The 25,768-nt window shown below is 38.9% G+C and overlaps 1 protein-coding gene across 3 annotated transcripts in view; it reads right to left on the bottom strand.

The window, feature by feature from the left end:
• Window positions 1-25,565, bottom strand: part of MAP4K3 (mitogen-activated protein kinase kinase kinase kinase 3) — a 204,452-nt gene extending 178,887 nt beyond the window's left edge. Inside the window, exon 1 of one of the 3 annotated variants that reach the window (XR_008418038.1) lies at window positions 25,223-25,565. Coding sequence is in view for 2 of the 3 variants with exons in the window: in XM_019446682.2 (XP_019302227.1) it covers window positions 25,223-25,318 (96 nt within the window). In the remaining variant the exon portion in view is untranslated. The remainder of the gene's footprint in view (window positions 1-25,222) is intronic. The other 2 variants (XM_019446682.2, XM_019446692.2) reach the window with 2 other exon arrangements.
• Window positions 25,566-25,768: the final 203 nt, after the last annotated feature.

Raw genomic sequence — 25,768 nt, 5'->3', positions numbered from 1 at the left:
AGGGTCAAAGTTCAAGCCCCACATTGGGTGGAGAGCTTGGGGGGGAGGGAACAGGAACAAATACATTAACAGTTACGAAGTACTTAGTATGTACAGGGTACTGTACAAAGATTTAAATGCTTTATTATTTAAACCTCACAATAACCTTCTAAAGTAAGTACTATTAACATTTCCCCCTTACAAATGAAACTGAGGTAGAGAGAAGTTAAATTAGGTGCTCAAAGGTCACAAACCAGCAGAGCTTAAACTCAAATGTGGCAATCTAGGTCAAGACGATAAATTCCTATTTGGCCATCTGACCAAGTCGTATCTACTTGGCAGATACCAAAATGCCATTTCAATAATTTTAAAGATTTTTTTCCACCTTCTCATTGTCTATTACATATAAGTAATTTCTGTCTACCTCCCTGAAGTCACCAGCAAAGAGACCCAACAAACGATTATATGTGGGTTTTTTCCCCTTAGGAGAAGTAGAAACTGCATCTCGACATACAGTTTTACCTAGGCTATAAAGAAAGTCATCAAAGACCACACAGTGGCAGTAAAAAGTGCATACAGCAGCAGGCTAAATTCCTTGGACAACACGAAGAAAACAACAGGAGTTACCAAGTTCAACAGAAATTAAAGCGGACTTAGCAAGAGATGAGAAAACTATAGCCCTGAGTGCTTAAGTAACTGAACCAGAGTCAATTACCTAAGTAACAAGGGAGCCAGAAACAGGAGCAGAACCAACCTTTGATGTCCACCATTATTCTCACATCCTGAAGATGGGGACCAAATGAACACAGAGGATGGACTGGACTGGGTACAGAATCAGTGGTATGATTGTATTATACTGGTACTTGTGAGAATAGCAACACAATCACAACATATCTGAAGCCAAATGTTATGTAAGTGGTAATTCATTAAAAAATAATGGTAATTCATTTACCCGAAATTAAGGCCCAAATTCACAGAGAATCATAACTACCATCACCAACAATTTTTGGAAGAACTAAGAAGTTCAAGAGGCTATACGCAATCCCATAAGCCAAGTACAATGGCCCCTGATTGGTTATGTTCACAACCACATTTTCTTTTCTGTCAAATGACAGTCTGCACTTGTGAAGTCCAAACCCCTCCTAGGAAGTGTGGTGCTTTTTAAAAGTTATGGTTCTCAAACAGTTCCAAAAGTGTGGCTGTCATTTAAGAATCATGTGGCCCAACTGAACAAGCATCAGAATTAATGATTAACGTTAGATTTTCCACACTAACTGATCTGATTTGCTTAAGCAACAGGAGAAATTTAACATGCTCCACACTAAAGAAATGGAACTTCTCAGCACACATAAAAAAGACCTTTTCCCGTTGCACTTATTGGTAGACGAGTAATAATACGATCCAGTCAATTATGACTCCATTGAAACAGGTTTATAGGACTAAATGCCCTTAAAACTGAGTGGGAGAAAAAGAGACAGAAGGAGAAGGGAAAATAGAATTACGGTGAAAACAAGGCAATTGTGTGCATTATTTCCATGAGAACTAAACCACATTCTGAGAGTTGCTAATGGTTTTAATGTCTCCCCACTCTTTACAAGGTAATAATGTTAGGCAGTAACAGTCACCTTTGGTTTCCATTAACAGCAGTTAATATAAAAACAGAACTATAAGTCAACATTTGGAAGAATAAATTCCATCTATCACTATCTTGTCTCTGAGTTTAAGACTCACATATAAATCAGACTGGTTATACAACTTATTGAATTGTACTTTAAATGGGTGCATTGTATGTGAATTATATCTCAAAGCTGTTAAAATTTAAGTCAGATGTTGAGGAGTAGGGGACAGCAGTGTTTGAAAGCAATGCTCCAGAATAACTAAGCTTTTCTATATAAACTGACCAATGAAACCAAATGCTAAACAGGCTCTGCTGAAACAGAAGAGATTAGATGTTTCTGGCATGTTAATAAAGAAATCCCTTCAACTGATTTCGTTCTTGATTAGCAGCCAGCTGAACGCCTTTGCTAACTGCAATTCTGACCCACTCCTCTCCCCTCTGTGCAAGAGACATATGTGAAGAGGGTGAGAACCACATGCTTCTACCAGAAGGAAAAAATAATCTTTTGGCAATTGTGGTGGGGTGGTTTAGAGGGGGGAAAAGCTGTTAATTCCAGAACATTTTTAAAAGCATCAGCTACTTTCTTCGCAAGTACAATCTCCCCAGCTGACCAGAAGAAAACAAACTTATCTCCTAAGATCCTTTTCGCCATGGTTGCTTTTTAAGGAAATGTACTCTTTTCTAACATCTGTCCCCTCCCGTGTACAGGGGGACACCTTGGGGATTTTTCTGGTATCACTAAATCACTTCTGACCCTCCTTCCTTGGCAAAAGATAATACTTCTTTAAAAACTAGAAGCCAACGTGACAGATGTATAGCTCCATGTCCACACACCTACTCTTGGCAGTGTAGCCAAATGCATGGACTTCACCGGCACACTGCCTGGGTTCAACTGTTGCTCTGCCATTCATAAGCTGGAAACTCTTGGACTACAGCTCTTTGTGCCCCTCTATTCTCATATGTAAAAGAGGGACAATTATAGTTCCTACATTATACCAATGGAGTAAGACTAAATTTGGTTATTACATATAAAAGTTCATAAAACAACAGTTAGCACATGGTGTATTATTATTATTTCAAACAGTAAACAAGCAACTTAAAAAAAATGTATGAGAACAGTCTGGTTTGAAAACCTACAGAGTTGTGACAATTCCTAAAAAGCTATACAGATATACTGACACTGAACAAATACATGAATGGACAGTGGATGGTGGGAGCCAGGTATCTCACTACTGGAGAAGAAGGCTACAGATCAGCAGTAGGGCAAGACTAGAATGAACCATGGGGTAGTGGATTAGATTTTGAGACAGCAGTATGAACGCATGTTCAGCCTAAAATAGATACGGTTAGATACAGAAATAATTATATATATATAATATATATATAATAATAAATATATATATATTTATATGGGTTAGTTGTATTTAAATATATATTTGGTCCAGTAACACAGTAATTTAGTTAGTAGTGATTTCCTTGCTCTATCCACTAAAGAGGGCCTAGAAGTAATAACATAGCAGTAACAATAAATATACCCAGAGCCTATATCTTGCTTTCTTATACTATTTCCAAAAAAAAGGAACCAGGGATCCTTAGAGAAATGGAATATACATGAGGAGCCTGAAACATCTTATATTACCAGAAAGTAAACAAGTATCAAAAACAAAACAATAGATACTGTCAAAGGGACACAAGAAGCAACCTGAAAGAGCTCGCAATGGCTAAACTGAAACAATCTGAACAATCTGACTACTGGATTATATCCCAAAGTATAAAATAAATCTATCAGATATAAAATAACTGAAAGGCAAAAACACAGATCTCCATACAGAGGAATTCCAGTTAATTTATATAACTACTCCCTCCCTCAAAAAGATGAGGGGCACCTGGGTGGCTCAGTCAGTTAAGCATCCAACTTCGGCTCATGATCTCATGGTTCATGAGTTCGAGCCCCACATCGAGCTCTGTGTTGACAGCTCAGAGCCTGGAGCCTGCTTTGGATTCTGTGTCTCCGTCTCTCTCTGCCCAGTTCACTCTGCCCCTCCTCCACTCTCACTCTTGCTCTTGCTCTCTCAAAAATAAAACATTGGAAAAAAAAAAAAAAAAGATGAAGCTTAACCCTGTAAGTGTGAGGCTGAGTTTGGTGATTTCAGAGAGCACAACATGGAAAGGTAGGAAAAAATAACTTTATAATGCAGAAACCTAGAAAACATTACCACCACCAGGTGATAAAGGTTAACATCACTAGTGATAAGTCATGTTAATAGCATGGATATTTTATCCTCTCTAAAATTCGTAATCCGGTCTAACCATGAGAAAAACACCAGACAAATCTAAACTGAGAAACACACTGCAAAATACCTGATCAGCACTCCCCAAAACTGTTAAGGTCATCAAAACAAAAAAGAGTCTGAAACTGTCAGAGACCAGAAAATTCTGCTTAAAGAGACATGATGAGTTAATGTAATGTGCTATCCTGCAGGGATCCTGGGACAGAAAAGGAACATTAGGGACTAGTCAAATCCAAATGAACTGTGGAGTTTGGTTAATAGTGATGTACCAGTGTTGGTTCCTTAGTTGTGACAAATATACCATGGTGAAATAAGACATTAACAAAAGGGGAAAAACTGGGGAAGGGGTACGCAGAAACTCTCTAGGGGACACAAAAACTCTCTATCACTATCTTTGTGATTTTTTTTTTTATAAATCTAAAATTATTCTAAAATAAAGTTTGTTTTTTAAAATCTTAACTAAAGAATTAAACAATTCAATTTTTTTTAATGTTACAAGTTTAAAAAGGTGAGTTTAAATCTTGGCTGATAAACAAAAAAGTATTTGTCTCCCAAAAGAGCTGATCATATCTGGTAAATAGTTTCTAACAATGTTGCTAAAAAAATTAGATCCCATAAGGTTAGTTTCCAGACTTTTCCGGACCACCAAGATAAGTTAAGTCATATTTTTAAAATACTTTGTCTTAAACTCTTATAAAACATAGCCTAATTAAATTTCACACTTTTTATATGATCACTTCCTATGAAAGTTGTTACAGAAATATTCTTTAAATTTTACTTCAAATATTGCATTATAACATGATAGAAACAGCTAAAGACATCTCAGCACAAACAATTTAAACCTACAGTAAAAATAGCAACTTTGCCCAGTAATTAACGGAAGCCTTCAATTTTGGTTTCTGGGGAAAAAAAAGTTTGTCAAACCTCACATAACCACAGTTTACTGAAGGAAAAAAAAAAAAAATCTCAACATTCCAAATCAAAACATCTTACTCCAGTGTGTTAGCAAATCAACTTGCTCCAGTTGTCTTGGCAAATCAACGTCACAGCACTAACCAGAAACAAGAGACCCCCCCCATAAGAAAAATGTCAACACAATGACTGAAATAAAAATGACAATGACTGACATTACTGTTCAAACTGAATGACATTCAAAAAAACAACCTAACTGTGTCTGTTGGTCTGTTTCTGCAAAAGGCTTTATAGTCTCTACTTGATGCTCTTTGAAGGTTTGGGGTTTGAGTTTTTATTGAAGGGAGAAAGGGTAGTGGAGCATGGGGTGAGCAAGGAACAGAAAGAAAAAGATGAACAAGTTTTAATAATGATACTGTCCATCTGGTTTATCTCTCAGTACCTTCAATGCCTTCTCATTTCCGTCAACTTTGTCACCTACTAAGAAGGACATGGAGAGAGAGGAGTACATGGGGACAGTGAGAGATAAGTTATCTATTCCTGAGGCACTGGAAGGATAATAGAAATCCAAAAATGGATTTTAAGGATGAGCAACGTGTTGAAAGAATACTCTGATAACAAAAATAGTAGGTGATCTTTATCTCTATTTACTGCATTATTCTTACCTGTTTCAACTAAAAAAATATTCAGTAACTTATAATAGCAAACCTTTTCCTAAAGACTATAACTTCCACAAACGTCTACTTACAGGTCTTTTATGTCATATATTTCATTCATTCACTTAAATGTTATGCCTCAAAGGAAAGCTTGAAACCATGAATCTTGAATTCCTTGGATATTAAAAGTGAAGAGGAAGTTAGATGAGAGCTTTTCTTCCTTTGAAAACTAAGCACAAAAGATGTCCCTTATCTAGCCTCTGATTATTGAAGAATTCTTGTTCTCATGTGTGCTCTTTCCTTAACTGTACCTCCCTAGGGTCCCTTTAAATCTGCTAGTCTACCACTTCAGGGGGAGAGGGGAGGGGAATGGGACAACACCTTTCTAGTTAAATATATTATCTCAATTTGCCCAAAACCTAATTCCACATCTCTCTTCGCTCAACTTCTTCTAGGCCATCTATGTCCAAAACTTCCCCTATTGTTAATCTGAGTCACATCATTACCATTCACTCTTGGATTGGAACAAGATATTCTAGATAATCTGAAATATCAGATTGAGGATTCATGTCCACCCTACATCACACCCACCAATCCTCCATGGGACTAAGTGGTCCCTGCAATCAAGTAGCTCATTATCTACACTTTGTCTCAAACATCTTCAGTGGTTCCCTTATTTCTATCATATTTCATTTGTGAGATAGTTTCTCAAGACATATTTTGGTCTCAACTACTCTCTATAGCAGAACATAGTAACTGACTACAAAGCATAGGTTCTGGAGTAAAGACTGCCTGAATTCAAATCCTTGTTTTACCACGTACTGGATGTATGACTCTGGGTCTGTTCTTGACCTTTCTTTTTGTGCCTCAGTCTCCACATCTATAAAATGGAAATAACAACAATGCCTACCTCATAATGCCATGAGGATTAAAATGAGAATACCTGTAAAGTGCTTACATAAAACCACACCTGGTACATAGCAAGTACTCCATGAATGCTATTTGCTATTATAATTATTGTTATCAATATCCAGTACTTCCTAGTATTCTCCAATACAGATTGAGGCATGTTTGACCAGTTTCCTGCATGACCCCTTCTTGCTTATTCCTCCCCCATCAGGTTTTTATTCTGCAATATCCATCTCCACTATAATACCATTCCACCTCATCCACCTAAATCTAAACCACACTTCATGGCCCACCTTTCACTCTATTATCTCTTCCAAAAAGTCTTTCCTATTTGGCAGTAGACTGAAGCATTGTCTCATTTCTCAGTTTTTACCAAGAATCACATAATTCAATACGTAACCACAAAATAATACATACTATTTAATGCTGTAATTAAATTACCTGGTCCTATCCCTATATCTAGTCTGCCACCTCTCTGAGAAGAGGGATCACATCCTCCACATCAGCCAAAGCCCAGCACAGATGCTCAACAAACACTCCTGATGAACACACTAAAAGGCTAAGAATAATATGGTACCAGAAGTAAGCTAACGGAATGAAACTTCTCAACAACAAACTACAGAAGATGTCACCATCCCCTCTTACCTTCTGAATCACTTGCAATTAGATTCTTTGCATTCCAACCACTCAAGAAAATGACTCTATGGACATCAAGTATATCCTCCTAACTAGATTCACTGGTCTACCAGTACTTACCTCCCTTAGTTCTCTGCTATATATGACTCCAAATTACCACTTTTTAATAATCTCAAACTACCTGTGTTTGAATACTGACAGTTAGAGGGAAGACCATGTAAAGACATTAGGAGAAGACAGCCATTTATAAGCCAAGGAGACAGTCGTCTTAAGAAACTAATCCTGCCAACACCTTAATCTCAGACTGCTAGCCTCCAGAACTATGAGAAAATAAATTTCTGCCAGTTAGGCTACCCAGTCAGTGCTACTTTGTTAGAAAGCTCTAAAACAAGAATCCAAAAACAAATTCATACAAATATAGTCAGGTGATCTTTGACTAAGGAGCAAAGGCAATTCAATGGAAAAAGGATGGTCTTTTCAACTAATGGTAATGAATCAACTGGACAGCCACATGCAAAAAAAAGACAGACAGAAAAAGAATCTAGACACAGAGCTTAACGCTTGTCCCAAATTTAACTCAAATGGATCAAGACCTATACATAAAATGCAAAACTATAAAAGTTCTAGAAGATAACTGAAAATCTAAGTGACCTTGGTTTGGATTTGGAAATGAGATTTTTGATACAACACCAAAGGCATGATCAGCCAAAAAAAAAATTTTTTTTATAGGCTGGATTTTGCTACAATAAAAACTTCTGCTCTGCTCAAGACACTGTAAAGAAAATGAAAAGACAAGCCACACACTGGGAGAAAATATTGGCAAAACACATAGCTCATAAAGGACCTGTATCCAAAATACACAAAGAACTCTTAAAACTCAACAATAAAACAACCAATCCAATTTTTAAAAGGACAAAAGATCCGAACAGACATCTCATCAAATAAGGTATACAGATTGAAAATAAGCATATGAAAAGATGCTCAACATCAAAGGTCACTAGCGAACTGAAAATTAAAACAATGATGGGTGCCTGCGTGGCGCAGTCAGTTAAGTGTCTGACTTCGGCTCAGGTCATGATTTCACGGTCCGTGAGTTTGAGCCCCATGTCAGGCTCTGTGCTGACTGCTCAGAGCCTGGAGCCTGCTTCAGATTCTGTGTTTCTCTCTCTCTCTCTCTCTCTCTCCCCTTCCCCTGCTTGTACTCTGTCTCTCTCTCTCAAAAATAAATAAAAACATTTTTTAAAAATAAAATAAAATAAAAAATAAAACAACAATGATACTACTACACACCTATTAGAATAGCCAAAATTCAAAATGCTTACAACATCAAATGCTAGCAAAGATGTACAACAACAGGATCATGATTTGCTGTTTCTGGGAATGCAAAATGGTGCAGACACTCTGGACGATAGACAGTTTCTTACAAAGCTAAACAGTCTTACCACACAACCCAGCAATTGCACACCTTGGTATTTACCCAAATGAGTTGAAAACTTACGTCCACACAAAAACCTGCACATGTGTTTTATAGCAGCTTTATTCATAACTGCCAAAACTTTAAAGGAACCAAGATGTCAATCAATAGGTGAAAGGATATATAAACTGTGGTACGATCATACATTGGGATATTATTCAGTGATAAAAAAACAAATGAGATATATCAAGCCACAAAAAGACACGAAGGAAACAATGCATATTGCTAAGTGAAAGAAGGCAGTGTGAAAAATCAGCATACCTATGATTCCAATTATATGACATTCTGGAAAAGGCAAAACTATGGAGACAGTAAAAAGATCAGTGGTTGCCAGAGGTAGGAGAGGGGGTTAGGGAGAACAGAGAAGCAGACTCAGATTATTTTCTGAGCAGTGAAAATACTCTGTATGATACCTTGATGGATACATATCTAACACATTTGTCCTAATACATTTGTCCAAACCCATAGAATGTACAACACCAAGAGTGAGCCCTAATGTAAACTTAACTGAAGTTCATTAATGTAATGGCCTTTAGCTAATAATAATGGATCAGGGGCTCCTGGGTGGTTCAGTTGGCTAAGCATACGACTTCAGCTCAGGTCATGATCTCGCAGCTTGTGAGAAGTCAGGTCATGATCTCACAGCTTTTGAGTCCAAGCCCCACATCTGGCTCTCTGCTGTCAGGATGGAGCTGGCTTCAGTTCCTGTCTCCCTCTCTCTCTTTGCCCCTCCCCAGCTCATGCTCAAACAAAAAAAAGCAGCAAAAAAAATAATAATAATGGATCAATACTGTTTTGTTAATTTTAACAAATGTATCACACTAATACAAGACATTAATAGGGGTGTATAGGAACTCTGTACTCTTTGCTCAATTTTTCTGTAAACCTAAAACTAATGGGGTCCACAAAAAATACAAGTAAAATCCTGGGTACCATAAATGAAGGGAAATAGAAAACCAGAGTTGAGGCTTCCAACAACAGTGGGATAAGGATAAAAAATAGAAGGGATGCAGAAGGGGAGAAATTGGCCTCTACAAACTAGATGTTTGGGTTTTTAAATTATTTGAGGACAGGAGGGCCTCGGTGGCTCAGTCATTTAAGTGTCCGACTATGGCTCAGGTCCTGATCTAGGAGTTTGTGGAGTTCGAGTTCTGAGTCAGGCTCTGCACTGACGGGACAGCACAGAGCCTGCTTCGAATTCTGTTTCCCTCTCTCTCTGACCCTCCCCTGTCTGTGCTCTCTCAAAAATAAATAAAAATTTTTAAATAAATAAATAAAATAAAATTACTTGAGGACAGGTGAACAGATCTTGGGATTAACTCAAAACAATACATTGGGACAGAGACCTCTGGATAAAACTAGGACCTGGCAAGGACTGCAACCTCAGTAAAGTGAAAAGAAAAACAAAACAAAACAAAACAAAACAAAACAAAACAAACAAAAAACAAAAAAAAGGAACCCACAAGCATAGGAGGAGGATAACAACAGCCTGTCTCTGCTTGGGCTTTGAACAGGGAGAAAGAAAAAAGTCCCTTAAGAATTCAAAACCAAGAGCCCAGCTGCTCATTTGGGTTTGGGGTTCAAATTTGCATTATCCATAAGGTGTGAGGAATTTCAAACAGGGAAATTAACATAAATATCAGTCCCAGACCAAAGAGATTCCTGAGGTTCCTGGAAGAAGCAAAAGCAGAACTGTTTTGGAAAGACACCCCCACAATTTGAGCCACAAAAATATTCTTACAGAAAAAACTTGATGAATTCAGAATTAAAATAAAAATCTACCATGAGTGAGTCAGCAAATACAACAACAAACAGCAAGACTACAAATTCTCAAAATTTGAAAAGACAGAATGGTAACTTGAAAGAGAATGTTACATATGTAAAAATAATCAGTTAGAAAAAGGAATCAAAAATCTAAGAACAAAAACTATGTACAAAGAATACACAGACTTGAAAAGTAATAAAACAGAGCTTCTAGAAATATAACTATTATAATTTAAAAAGCAATGGAATCTGCTCTGGACTGAACTGTGCCCACACCACACATACCAAACTGTATGTTGAAGTCCTAACCCCCAAAGCGATGGTGTTGGGAAATAATTAGGTTTAGATGAGTCATGAGGTTTGGGCCCCTCATGATGAGATTAGTGTCCAGAGATACCCCCTCCGTCTCTGCCTTGTGAGCACAGTGAGAAGGTGGCCATCTAGAAGCTAGGAACAGAGCGCTCACCAGAAACCAACTGTGCTGGCACATCATGATCTTAGACTTCAAGTCTCCAGAATGGTGAGAAAATAAATTTTTTGTTGTTTAAGCCACCCAGTCTATGATATTTTGTTTTGGCAGCCTGAACTAAGACAGAATCCAACTGACCAAATCTGAAGTAGTTTGAACATCAAAATAAATGATTATGATCAATTAGAACCCAATGAATAAAGTAAAAAAATCCATTAAGTCCAAAAATGAATAGAGAAGTAAAAGCTCTTCATCACAACAGAATGTCAACTAACAAATGCAGAAGAAGTTAATGGAGTTAGAAAAGCATTCTTCTGCAGCCACATAGTAATAACTCAAGTAAGATTCACCAATGGATGTTAAAACTGATGGCTGCAAGTTAGGTAAGGAAAGAGATACTATACAGTCTTAAAATATCTCCCCACAATTTATTAATTACAAAAGAAAAAAATAACTTCATACTGAAGAAATCTGGCAGCTCCATGTTAACCATGTGATCAAAATATTAATAATGAAACAAGTCAGCATCACATGCCTCCTGATATTATTCACAGAGGACACATCATTTATATACATTTCTGCCCAAAATGGAAATCTGGCAAAATAAATGATGTATACTCCTAAAAAATGTCAGTGTCTAGAAAGGCAAAGAAAGGCTAAAAAACTATTCTAGGTTAAAAAAGAATGAAGTGTCTTGGAAACGAAAAGCGAAATATGATCCTGGACTGGTTTCTGGACTAGGAAGAAAATGATATTATGGATACCATTAGGGCCATCAGTAGAAACCTGAATACAAGGTCTGGAAATCAGATAACAACTGTATTGTACTAATATTAAAATTTTCTGATTTTGATAACTGTTTTAAGTGAATATATTTACTTTGAGAAATATCTATTAAATGTTTACAAGTAAAGGAACATGATGTCTGCAACCTACCCTCAAATGGTTCAGATAAAAAAAAAAACAGGTATAGTGGCACCTGGGTGGCTCAGTCGGTTAAGTGTCCTACTTCGGCTCAAGTCATGATTTCGCAGTCCGTGAGTTCGAGCCCCAAGCTGACAGCTCAGAGGCTGGAGCCTGCTTCAGATTCTGTGTCTCCCTCTCTGTCTGCCCCTTCCCCACTTCCACTCTGTCTCTCTCTCTCAAAAATAAATAAGGATTAAAAAAATTTTTTTTAAATAATATGTATAGATAGTAAGAGAAAATGTGAAAAAGCAAATGTGGCAGTGTTAATCACTGTTGAATATGGGGTAAGAGTATAAAAGAGTTCTTCATATTATTCTTGCTATTTTCCTATGAGTTCAAATTATTTCCACCCAAAAGAAGGATTTTTCTTTATTTGAGAGCAAGCACATGTGGGGGAAGAGGGGGGAGAGGGAAGGAAAGGGAGAGAGAGGGAGGGAGGGAATCCCAAGCAGGCTAGGTGGTGACAGTATGGAGCCCAACTCAGAGCTCCAACTCACAAACCATGAGATTATGACCTGAGCCCAAATCAAGAGTCAGCTGCTTAACCAACTGAGCTATCCAGGTACCCAAAAAAAGGATTTTTAAAAAGCAACAGATTATACACAGACACAAAGATACTATACACATGAACCATAACAGAAGACACAGAATAAAGAGCTGGAAAAATCATGACTTTATGGGACACAGTGAAATAAAAGGATACAACATACGATAGGAGCTCTAAAGGGAAACAACAGAGAGATGGGGAAGAAATAATAGTCAAAGATATACCAGCTCAGAATTTTCCAGGACTGAAGAAATATGCTACTCCTTATAGAAAAACAACAAATATTTGTATTCAAATCTACATCTAAAAAACATCAATGTGAAAACTACAGGACCAGAGTAAAAAGAAAAAAAAAAAAAAGAAAAATCTTAAAAGTCAATCAGAAAGAATAGATTAGCTACAAGAAACAAGAATTAAATTGACAATAAACTTTTTTTTATCATTTTATTTTTTGACAACAGACTTAACAGCAACAGGTAACTAGAAGACAAAAGAATATCTTCAAAGTTCTGAGACAAAGTTCTATGCCATGCTAACTTAAGATTTAAAAGTAAGGATACAATAATGACATTTTTGAGGGAGGGAAAAAAAACTCTGAGTTCACCTTACACAGTCCCTCACTTGAAAGAGAAAGAGACAAAGAGAGAAATAAAGAGACAGACAGACAGAGAGAGAGAGAGAGAGAGAGAGAGAAAGAGAAAGAACTCTACCAAAGAGTGGTCACCAGGAAGAACACTGAACCCAGAACACGAGTACAATGCCAAGAAACAATGGTGAACAATGAAACTGAACACGTATAGGTAAATGTAAAAGAGAACTGTCTGTATAAAATAATGTTAATAAATACTAATCAGGAAGATGTAAAACAATGCAGAACCCAAACAAGAAACAATACAAAAAGGCAGTAATTGAATTAAGCATTCTAAAGTCCATGTACGGACCAGAAAGAGAACAGAGATATTCATTAACCTGATTATGCCTGTTGAAATTTTAAGGTAATCACCAAAAGTATAAAAATGAAATGTATAACTTTGAGCTCAATTGGGAGGGGGGGAGGAATAAAGGAAAATTCAATTAATACCATCGAAATAGTGAACTAAACAGGCTAGAAAGACAAGACTGGCTCTAATGAATTTGGAAAGTTTTATACTATAAATCAAATGAGTTCATATCCTTAAGTTGGCATTCATTTGTCTGTATCTTGGGTATCTGAAACATTATCTATCACATTTCCCAATATGGACCCTTACTTTAGTCAAAATGGCTCTCTGCCCACTTTGACTGCACAGCAGTATTTTTATCCATATTTACTCATACGGCTTCCCCAATGTTCTCTACAAATGCAAACCCAGTATTTCTTCCAGTCCCAAGTCAAGATACGCTCTTCCAGGAAGTCTTTACCGATTAACCCCAGGTCATCTTACCCTTAAATTGAATTTCTGTAGAATTTATGACACATCGTTGCTTTTTTAATTGTTAAATTGCTGCCTTAGGAATGTTCCTTAGATGTTCCACTTAGGCATATTTTGTTTCCTCAATCTGAGCATAAGCTCCTCAAAATCTGAAAGAAATTTTTTAGGATCTCCTAAACAATCTGGCACATTGTTGTTGATTATTCACTTAAGGATGAAGCAAACTTTAAGTTATTTTTCTTTAATAAATTCAAAAAATATGAAATCTACAAAATATGCACACATAAACCCATATCTCATATATAAAAATATCTCAGATTTTTAAAGACTTTGTTTTAATCTTCAGATAAGAAAGCTCAAGTGAACAGATTTTAAATAGTCATTTCCCATTTTCTTTTCACTTTTGCCAATTTTAAAAGGAGTCCACATGCTCAGAGCTAAAACGTACAAGGTCAAGTGAAAGGAAGTCAGACATTACTAATACAGTGAAGATTTTAATAAAAACTGAACATTCGATTACTGCACCACCTTGAAGAAATATTACGTTAATAGTTATCTTTTACTACAATGTTAGGAGAAAAGACTAGGGATAAAATTTAGAAGTTAAAAAAGAAAAGAAAGGTAAAACACTGACAAGACAAAGATCTAATAAATAGAGGGAAATGACATATTCATAGATGAGAAGACTCAATGCTATTAAGATCTCAAATGTCCACAAACTGAGCTGCAGATCCTACCAAATCCCAGTAAAATCCCAGTAAAATCCCAGCGGACCATCTACATGATCAAATGTCACAAAATTATGCACAAAGACACGTAAAAATGAGAGCATGCAAAAAGCAGTGAAATCCAAGGTCTAGTTAAATCACACTGTGCCAATCGAGCTCCAGGTTTTGATAATGCACTGTAGTCATATAAAGATGTCACTACTGGGAGAGGCTAGGTGTTGGGTACACAAGACCCCTTTGTACTCTTTTTGTAACTTCCTGTGAGTTTATAATTATTCCCAAACAAAATCTCAGCAGGCTTTTTTATATCATTTGAAAAGCAATTCTAAAATTCACATGGAAAAAACAAAGGACTTAAAATAGATGCCAACAGTTTTGGAAAAAAAACAGCAACAGAACAAAGTTGGAGGACTCACTACCTGAATCCAAGACTATCCATAAAACAATAGTAAGCAAGACTGTGATGCACTGGTACAAGTACAGCCATACAGCTCAACAGAACACAACAGAAGCCAGAATATCCCCATATATTTATCGTCAAAGGTGCTAAGGCAACTCACTTGTGATTCATTTCCATGAAGTTCTAAAAAAGCTTTTACACTGACAGAAATCAGAATAGTGATTGCCATGGGAGAGGGGGATGTGAGACTGGGAAGGGGCATGAGGGAATTTTCTGAGGTTAAGGAAATGTTCTTTCTTAATAAGGGTGTGGGTTATGCAGTTTTCTGTATGTTAAAACTCTTCTAAAAAAATTTTTTTTAATGTTTTTTATTTTTTTGAGACAGAGAGAGACAAAGCATGAGCAGGGAAGGGGCAGAGAGAGAGGGAGACACAGAATCTGAAGCAGGCTCCAGGCTCTGAGCTGTCAGCACAGAGCCCGACGCAGGGCTCGAGCTCACGGACTGTGAGATCATGACTTGAGCTGAAGTTGGACACTTAACCGACTGAGCCACCCAGGCGCCCCTGTTAAGACTCTCCTAACTGAACACTAAGATCGAATCATTTCCCTGTAAGTAGACTAATTCTACCTTAGAAATACATAACAGCATAAAAGCTTTGTAAAATATTTGCTTATTAAAAAAACAGAAGAAAATATATCAAAATACTAAGAGTATCTCTTATCTCTTGGGAGTTAGATCATTTTAAAATTATTAACGATGTGGATGTATACATAATGTATATGCTGTAAGAATAAAACAAAATTTTTAAAATGTATGGCACAATAAAAATATCTAGTCCATATTCTACTGTTCCACTAATTCCTACCTTAGTTACCATTCAAATGTGTAGCACAGTTCAACAGGAAGACATATCTTTGCAGGTCCTCCAGTAATCCCTCAGTTAAGTGCTGGGAGAAAGGTACTGACCCTGGCCAATTTTCATTAGTGTTAAAGACACTGCCAAAGAACTGTTACACTCCACAGAAAAAGGAAAAGTCACTATTAGTGTTTCTTCAGAGAAACTACAGCAAACAACAACGACGACGACGACGATGACGACGAATCTCACAGATACCTATTTTCTAGTAAAAGATCCCTACTTCCATCCGAGCTCCTCTCTCTCACCTTTACTGTCTTTGTAACGGACATCATTCTCCCACTACTCATTGGCTCGAACAACTATTTTATGTGCTCCTCAAGCTTAAAATTTTGAAGTCCTGGGGTGCAATCAGTAGAGCATGCAACTCCAGATCTCAGGGTCATGAGTCCGAGCCCCACCATGGCATGGAGCCTCCTTAAAATTAAAAAAAAAAAAAGTTTTTGATGTCCTCTTTAAATCGTCTTTCTCCATCTTCATATTTCTTCACAAAGCCCCATCAAATGTTTCTTCATGATGCTTCTCATCAGTTCCTTCCTTGCCATTCTTCTCACCTTGTCTGTTCCATCACTACGTACCTCACCCCTAGCTTATTCCATATAATATTCTAGCACAATTCTGTGGATCCCTGAGAGTCCCTATCTTGAGGGTTTGAAGGGACAAAATGATTTTCATAATATGAAAATGTTATTTGCCTCCTTTTACCATGTTGACATTTGCACTAAAAAAGCAAAAGCAATGGTGATAAAACTGCTGGTGCCTTGGCACAAATCAAAGCAGTGGTCCCACAATGTACTACCAGTCACCGTATTTTTCACTGCCACGCACTCAAAAGGAAAAGCAAAACAAAACAAAACAACAACAAAATACCAGTTTCACTTAAGAATGCCTTTATTGAAGCATAATTATTGATTTTATTAATTCTTAACCCTTAATACAAGACATTTTAATATTCTATTTGATGATATCCACAAAACACTTCCACTGCATACCAAAGTACAATGGTTGTCTCAAAGAACAGCATGTGTGATTTTGAGTTGCAAACTGAACTAGCCACTTTTTCTACAGAACACCATTTTTTATTTAAAAGAACTGACTAACTGGTCATTCATGCTTAAGTATTTGAAATTTTATTGAAAATGAACTAATGAATGTCACTTCAGTGAAAAAAACCAACAGTATTTATTGCAAGTGATACATTTAGTACTTTCAGGGAGAAATATGAATCTTGGAAAACTTCTATCTACCATCAGTACCTCAAAACTTTTCTGCCAATGGGGCACCTGGGTGGCTCAGCCAGGTGAGTCTCTGACTCTTCACTTTGGCTCAAGTCACGATCTCACGGTTTGTGGGTTCAAGCCCCACATCGGGCTCTGTGCTGATGCGGAGCCTGCTTGAGATTCTCTCTCTCTGCCCCTCTCTCCCTTTTCTCAATAAATAAACTTCAAAAAAAAAAAAAAAAAAGCTTTTCCATCAAGAGGAATGATGATTTTTGACCTTGTGTAATGAAATATGGAAACTTTGGTAAGATCAGGATAACTCAGTTAATAATCTCTATTTTCTAAATGACCAATGCACGATGTTAAAAAAAAAAAAAAAAAAAAAAAAAGATCCACTTAAGTCCAAGAAGAGACTTTCAACATAAGAGTAAGAAAGCTTCATTGATATGGTCTTGGATTCCACATGATAACTAACTTTTAAGAAGGTACGAACTGTCAAGTTGTGGAAAAGAATCAGAGGAAAATACCCACAATTATCTGAAAAGGCTATTAAAATATTCTCCTTTTCCAAATACATGAGAGATCAGATTTTTTTATATATGTCAACAAAACAAAATATCCCAATAGAATAAACGAAGAATTGAGAATCTGTCTTCTATTTAACAAATATTAAAGAGACTTGGAAAATGTACAACAATGTCACTCTCCTCACTAAATTTTTGTTTGGAAATATGGTTATTTTTCATAAAAATATCACTTATGTGACATGTAATAAGTTTATTCTTTTTAATAAATTGGCATTTTTTAAAACTCGGTTATGTCTAACTGCTAAGATAGTCAATAGCAATAGATACAACAAACAAGCTTGGGGTTCTCAATAACTTTTAAAAGCATAAAGGGGTTCTGAAACTAAAAAGTTCAAGAATCACAGATTCTATTTAGCAGATATTTCCATCTTTCCTCTCTGATCCATTTTCTTCATGATTGCCAGAATAATCTTGAGCACTTTCAACATTACTCCTTGTACAGAAACCTTTACAGCTACCACTTCATACCTAAATAACCTTATCTAGCTTCCAAGAAGTTTAAAATTGGCCCTCCCTTATCTAGCAAATCTTATTTCTCCATGCTCCCAACACAAGCCTTCCAAGTTAGTTAATCCTCTCTTCTAGTCCCCAAGCCTTTACCCCTATAGTTTACATACACCTGGGAATACCAACGCCCCATTCCCTTCTCTGCCAGCCTCTTCTCTCTCCCTGCCCCCTCCCAGCTACCAGCTACCTAAACTTAACTCATTCTTAGGGGCCAGAGGGCAAAAAGGACAGTGCCTTTAATGTTAGGCTTAAAAAGATGTGCTTTCGTCCACAGGCAATGTAGAGAAGATTTTTTGAGCAGAAGGTAGATGACCATCTCAAACTTCTAACAAAACTTCAAACAAAATAAAAGTCTTATTTAAACATAACTAAAATTCACAGTCAAATCTAAAATTCTCCTACAGAGTTTAAGGACTAAGATAAGCAATGCATTGTCACACTAGAAATCCAAACCCACAATCTCAGGTCAAGGCAGCCTGGAACTCTGAAACGTGGCATCCATCCTCCAGGAAAAAAAAAAGACTGACAAAGCTAAAGCAGAAAATAGCATGTTTTCATCTCTTGAATCTAAGGCCTTTTGGTACTGGTAAACAAAATCCTTTCCTAAAAGCCCAGTTTAATTCTATTAAAAAACAAAATAAAACCAATACATAACAGCTCCATATACTCACTAGTCACTAAAAGACTTTAGTTTAAAATGACAGAGTATCTTCATATGCACATAATAGGTATGACCACCACTTAACATGCAAAAGATGCTCACATTAAGCCTACTGATTTAGTTTAGGCCTAATAATAATCCACAATGCGTAATTCATTCTGTACCCACTACTGCCAGAACTTTAAATCCAGCCCAATGCTACCTTCTCTGTAAAACCTGCTGTGATTTCTCCCAACCAGAAACAATGATCTCCTTTCTCTAAACTCACATAGCATATAGTTTGTTCCCTTTGTCAGTTCATTCATTCATTCCACAAATATGTACTGAGAGTCTAATATGTGTCACACACTAGGGCACAGTAGTGAACAAAACAAAACCACCAGCTTCCTGGATTTACACTATAGTAGGAAGAGAAAGGAAATACACAACTAAATAGAAGGTGACAAACGTCATAATAAAAACAAAAATTAGGAAGAGAGCAGAGGGCGAATTTTCTATAAAGCTAACAGAACTTCAAGTTCAGGCTTCCTCACTCGCCTCTGTGAGGGCTGAGAATTACTGGGACATGCAGAACATAGACGGTGACCAGTAACAGGATGCTACCAGGGAGCATTTTATGAGACCACTTCTGAGTAAATGCCTACAGAGATCTCAAAAAAGGACCTGACTCTAAGGTTACAACATTTTGTTGGGACATCTTTTCTCATTCTAAATATTCACTTTTATACCAAATTTTTTATTTTTATTTATTTACTTAATGAGGGCCCCCCCCAAACTATATAAACTTCAGGCCCTACAAAATCTGGATGCATCTCTATTAAAGACAGAAAATTAAGAGTAGGGTGGGGTGCCTGGGTGGCTCAGTCAGTTGAGCGTGGGACTTAGGCTCAGGTCATGATGGCGCTGTCCATGAGTTTGAGCCTTGCACCGGGCTTGCTGCTACTGGGACGGACCTCGCTTCAGATCCTCTGTCCCTCTATCTCTGCCCCTCCCCTGCTCACACTCTATCAAAAATAAATAAAACATTAAAAAAAACAGAATGGGGTGTTGTTTCCTATAAGGTGGTAAGGAACAGACACATTAAAAGGTGACATGTGAGCTGAAACCCAAGGGAAACAAAGAAGCAAACCATATAGCTATCGGGGGAGGGCAGAATTCAGGCCCAGAACAGCAAGTGCAAAAACCCTGAGGCAGGAGCATGAGAAGCAGGGTAGGTTAGGCCAGTAGCAAAAGAAATATGTAATAAATAATACTGGAAGCAATTAATGATTAGAGGCACAGAGTACAAGGCCCTTTTCTAAGCATCACTACTTTACAGCTGAGTAAACTGAGGCAGAGAAAAAAGGATTAAGTAATTGGCTAAGGGTGGTGAAACCAGGCATTCTGACTCCAGACAGAACCCAGCTCTTAAACCACTTTACTAAGCTACAGAGAAGTCATCTGTCCAGATTATGGTGTCTAGACAATCTCTCAGCCAGTAAGAGATTTAATATAATAGAAAAGAAGAAATCAAAAAGGTTTTGAACGCAAAACTATGATAGCTAAAAGTAGGTCCACATTCTACGTCCCTATAAATACCAAGGGCCAAATCTTGTCATTTTTGCTACTCCGCTCACAGTCCCTAACACATTTCCTTTCACAGTATTGCTATTCAATGTAGGATGGTTGTTCAGTGTACTCTCAAAAGAGAACTACCAACTATTCACTCTCAATACAAAATAATGTATTAAATGTTCTGTCACAAGTAAATATGTATACATATTAAACCTTGGAGGTAAGCACCTCCTTTAGGGAGTCAGATCCATATCAAAGTCAGATAACCTGGGTTTTGTTGTTGTTGTTTTTAAAGCTCTCAAGAAAAATGATCCCACAATCTGTCCCACTGTCACTTGCCATCTCAAGTAACTACTGATGCTGGAAAATTCTACCTTAATTTTACCTTAAATACTCAAACGACCTTTCTGAAGTTTAGGACCTCAGGTCCCCCTAGACTTTGTCCTCCATTTAAGTAAAAAATAAGCATAGCCTTAGACAATCAGGCTTTATTTTCCTTCAGCTATTCTTTTCTCCACGCTTAAGGTATTCATGTTCCTCAAAAGAAATTAGGTTTCAGAACTGAGTTTTCCAATCTTATAAACATGGAGTATAATGAAAGAAATAGTGTTTGAGGATATTAATCAGAACACCTTGAAAGATACAGAGCTACAAATAAGCCAACACAATTCACTAAATGCTTGAACAAATGAATTTTCTGATTTCACTGCCCAATCTTCCGTTTTGCTCCTATCAGCTTTCATAGAGACTCCGTCTGTTTACCCAGACTACCATGTGAGTGCTACTTCGATGCTTAGCAACAGTGCAGCCTCTGCTTCACAGGGAATGGCTTCCAAACACACACAGATAAAATCAATATCAACATTTCCAAAGCATGTTCTCTACAGGACACTGATTCTAAGGACAAGCAATATGGATTACAGAGAAAAAGAATCCCACAGTCAAGCAAGTTTGGAGTTTGCTGGGTTAAGCAACATTTAACAGGTTTCTTTACCACATGATGTCTCAGTCTTCGGTATACTGACAGTAGTGCTTTCTCTGGAGCATCCCAGACACATTTTGGGAAATGCCTACAAAGTCCTGTCCGGAATAAAAGATGATTCCAAGGCCCCAAGCCTTAGCAAACTGCCAACACTGGGGCTGCTTTTGACAGAAGTGGAATATAAGGAAAGGCCCATCTGGAGGCAGATGTGCTCTGTAAAGAAAGAGGTCAGGTGGAGACAGTGGGCTAGAGCTCAGGAGAAAGCACGAACCGGAAACACATTTGGGAGTCATTCACAGGATCAAGCTTAAGCCATGAGACTAGATGAGACACTTCCTTACAGACACAGTAAGACTGGTCCTTCAAACATCCTTGCCTTACCCTATCTCCAGCTTTAGTATCTTCTGCTTCTCTCTAGCAATAAATGTAGAAAAACAACAAGACATGGTGTAGGAATATGACGAACTGAAAAAGCTACCTGAGAAAAAATAGTACAACGCATGTGAAAATCCTATTAATGTTGATAAACACTGATAATGTGATCTGGTAAACTACCTAATTTCTCCAAGAGAACTCTCTGAAATGACAAACCTATAGATTGTTCATTCTTTTCTTTTTTCTAAATGTAATGAACACTATAAGCCATCTCTCCAAAAGAACACCCATATATATATGTACATATATATATATACACACATATATATATATACATATACATACATTAAACCTATTAATGTCAGAGGACCTCCTGAGGCCCAGTCATTGAGCTCTCTAGTTGTCAACTCCTAGGTCCCTAGGTAACTGATGCTACAAATACTTCATCTCACAGATAAAGTCCATACAGTTACAGGACATTTAAAAGTATGACTTTTTTTTTTTAACTCTATTTTCACGTACTTTAAGGTAGTGCAGAGAGAATGTATACTTGTATTTTTTGGCCTAGAAAAAATGAAAACTTGTTGGGTAAAACTCAAGTCATTTATCTAACACCATAAACAGGCATATGATGGTAATAACACCTTCACAACAAAACAGCTGAGAGGCTAAATGATTTTACAAGGCTGCACAACTAATAAATTCCGGGTCTTCCACATTCTACTTCAGTGCTTTTTAACTAAACCATGCCACCTTAAACAAGCATGTTATCACATTAGGATACAGTTTGAAAATAAAAATCCCTTGAAGCACCCACCTTCCAAGAATGACTATAAACAATTAAGTCTCTAACTTATTTAATCTGATTATTCCATTTTTAGCACCTAAACTGACAAATTAAGGAGCACATTATACACACTGGCTTTTGAAAACAAACCCTCTTATGTACTCCTCTCTAATCAACACAGTTTGTACAATTAAGAAAAATCTAAAACAGCCAAACAAATACAAAAAAAAATCTTTTATCTTTATATGTGGACGTGATTACAGACAAAAATACAAACAGCTTAAGCTTTGGGTGATTTAGCAAGCAGGGCATACGATGCCAAAAACCACATGGAGTTTTCTGCTTTGGGCCCCTGGTATTGGAAAAGTCTGGCGCAGGGATCAAGCATCTATTATCTGGTGTCCACTTGGCAGACTCTACAAAAACAAAGAGGCCTGGCTGCACAGTAGGAGTTAGGGATTCCGACTACTGCTTCAAGATCCACTCTAACACAGTATGGCTACAACACGTATGCTGAACTAAAAGGTGTGCCCTGATTTCTCCACTGGAAAATTCAGTAAGACATTACCTGCTCATATCCTATCTTTATAGAGGCAGTACTGCTATTGTTAAGAATGCAGTCTCTAAAGGATAAGGTTCGAATTGTGCTTTGCCACTTACCCACCCTGGCAAGTTACCGCAACTTCCCTGTGCCTCAGTTTCCTCAAATGCAAAATGGAGTTAATAACAGCACCGATTTCATAGGGTTGCTGTAAGCAGTAAGTAAATTAATACACGGAAAAACCTTACAGCGGTACCTAGCAAAGAATAAGCACTCCACAAATGTTAGTTCTCATTATCATTACTTTAAACAGATGACGAGTAATCAACTTATACCTGTATTGCACTTAGAAGTCCTTAGGAAATTATAGGCCTTAATTTTTTTTTCTTTTTAATCATGTGGCTTAACTACCAGCTGTTTTTTCTAAATATAGTAAATACATGGCCAATTATTCTTGAAAAGAACTTACTGTACACACTGCCACCTAAGACTTACACACTAGTAAAGTTTTAGTCACCTTTTCAATTGAATATAACTAGATTCCCCTAAATAGCTCTAATCTACTTGGATCCATTCACTTCAACTTTCATAATCACACCAATTCCAAAACACAGCCAATGGTCATTCTTACCTGGACTGTGGCAATGGCTGCCTAACTGTTCTTTCCCCTCCGATCTCCGCTGCAGTAAGGCAGGTCTTTTAAAAGTACAAATCTAATTTTACTCTTCCACGGAAAACCCTACCATGGCTCCCCATTGTCCTACAGAAAAATCTGACCGCTTCATAAGACCTAAGGGGCCTGTATGATCTAGGGCCACCCTCCTTCTCTGGCTTCTCAGGCCATTCAGGCCTTTCAAATCTTCCCCCTGTTCCTTGGGGCCTCAGAGCCTTTGCAGATTATGTGCCTCTATCTGGCATAATCTTCTCTCCCCATTGCCTCTGACTCCCCAGAGATCAGGTCCTCCTGTTACTGTGCTCTCATCACCCTAATCCTAATCTTCTTTTCTCCTGGGCAGCACAAAATAAAACTGCAATAAAATAATTATCTAAGTGGTTGTTTAATGGTCTTCTTGCCCCCTCCCCAAAATAGATAAACTCCCAGTAAGATTTAGGAACATGTCTATCTTTTTCTGCTACAACCCAAGTGCTTAGATGCCCAGTACCGTATAGATAACAGGTGTGCACAAAACGCCTGTATTATCTCATGAGAAAAACTGATGAGACTGGTGATGACGGAAAGCAAATCATCCACAAAAGGAGACGAATGCAGAATCCTGGCTGTCCTGTGAGTTGCCATCCGTGGGCAAAATAAAGTTAAGACAAAACTTTCCAAAGTTAAATTAAGTTTCTCTGTGCATCCTCTGATGTTATGTGAAACAGGAGTTGTACTTCAGTCAGTCACCAGTAAGAAGATACACAAATAAATCAAGACTGCTGCCACATTTGGCGCTATCCCCATCTTGGCAGTCTCTATGAGGCCAAGAGTTGAGCTGGCCACGGAAGGGTGATTTATCTCCCACATTACAAGGGGTACCTTTACAACAGGAAAGCTGGACGACTAATGGACTTTGAATTCTAACCCAGTCAAACCAATACCCTTGCTGAGTATTCGTTAAAAAAAAAAAAAAAAAAAAAAAGAATCTGAATCTTCTATGTCACTGACAAAAACAAGTTTAATAAGGCACCACAGTCCAATTCAATTTGGAGAAAACAAAGTTGCTTTTTTTCTCCAAAACAGGAAAAAAAATTATACTAACTAGATCTGTTTTACTGACCCAAGTCAATACTTGGAAGATTAAAAGAAAACTGGTATGCGGATGCTAAGAGGCCAGAGGTTGGGGGGCTGTGGGCGGAGGCTGCCCAGGCTCCAAACTACCGCCCGCCCGGTGGGCAGCAGTGCCCGACCCACGGCGGGCAGTCCCGGGTCCGTCTGATGGACACCGGTTTGACATACGCCAAACCCCCGCCGTCTGGTTCGTCGCTCTGACCCTGCCAATGCAGCAAACAGCCAGACCCTCCCCGCGCTGTAACGAGCAGAGCGGCCCGCTCGCGTCCAGCCTTAGCCGGGCACTGCGCGTCCAGGGGAGGGTTCAGGTAAGGGCTCGGAGGTCTCGGGGTGACTCGTTTGGCCCTTTGTTCGCTCCAAGGCAGCAGAGCCCCCCGGGCGCCCGCTCCTCCTCCGCCTCCCCCACTGCTCCCGGGGCGCCCGCGCCTCCCGCGGAGGGACAGCGCGGACGCGGGTGCCCAGGGGGCAGCGGCGGCGCCCCCCGCCCTCCCCGCGACGGGTCCCGACCCCGCGGCCTCGGCGGCGCGCGGCCCCTCGCCTTTACCTTGTAGACGTCGCCGTAGGTGCCGCTGCCGATGCGCTGAATCAGCTCGAAGTCCTCCTGCGGGTTCCGGCGGGACAAATCGAACCCGGGGTTCATGGCGGGCCCCGGGTGCCCCCCGCCTCCCTCCCGGGCAGGGGAGGGGGGGCGCTCAGGGGGCCACACGGAGAGTGGGAGCCGCGGCCGGCCCCCTGCTCCCCCGGCGGTCACAATCGCCCGGCTCCACGCTGCGGCCGCCGCCGCTCCTCTCACGCCGCCGCCGCCGCGGACGACGACCCAGCTAACCGTCCCCGCCCCCGCAGTCCGCCGCCAGCCGAACCCGGGTCACACCCACAAGGAGAGGAGAACGCTCGCAGCCCCTCGCTCGGGGTGCAACTCCAACATGGCTTCCGCCTTCGCCGCTCCTCCCCCTCCCCTTACTCCGGCTCCTCCACCCTCCTCCCCCTTTTCCCGGCTCCGGCCCGACTGCGCAGCCGCGATCCCGGAGGGAGCGCTCGTCGGCCCCGCGCGCGTGCGGCCCCGTGCGCGCTCCTGCTCCGCGCGCCTGCC

This window comes from Panthera pardus, unplaced genomic scaffold (genome assembly GCF_024362965.1).
Source record: "Panthera pardus isolate Hobbes unplaced genomic scaffold, ASM2436296v1 HiC_scaffold_26, whole genome shotgun sequence".
NCBI lineage: Eukaryota > Metazoa > Chordata > Mammalia > Carnivora > Felidae > Panthera > Panthera pardus.
The sequence above is the reverse complement of the archived record's forward strand: the minus strand, read 5'-3'. Positions and strand labels throughout refer to the sequence as shown.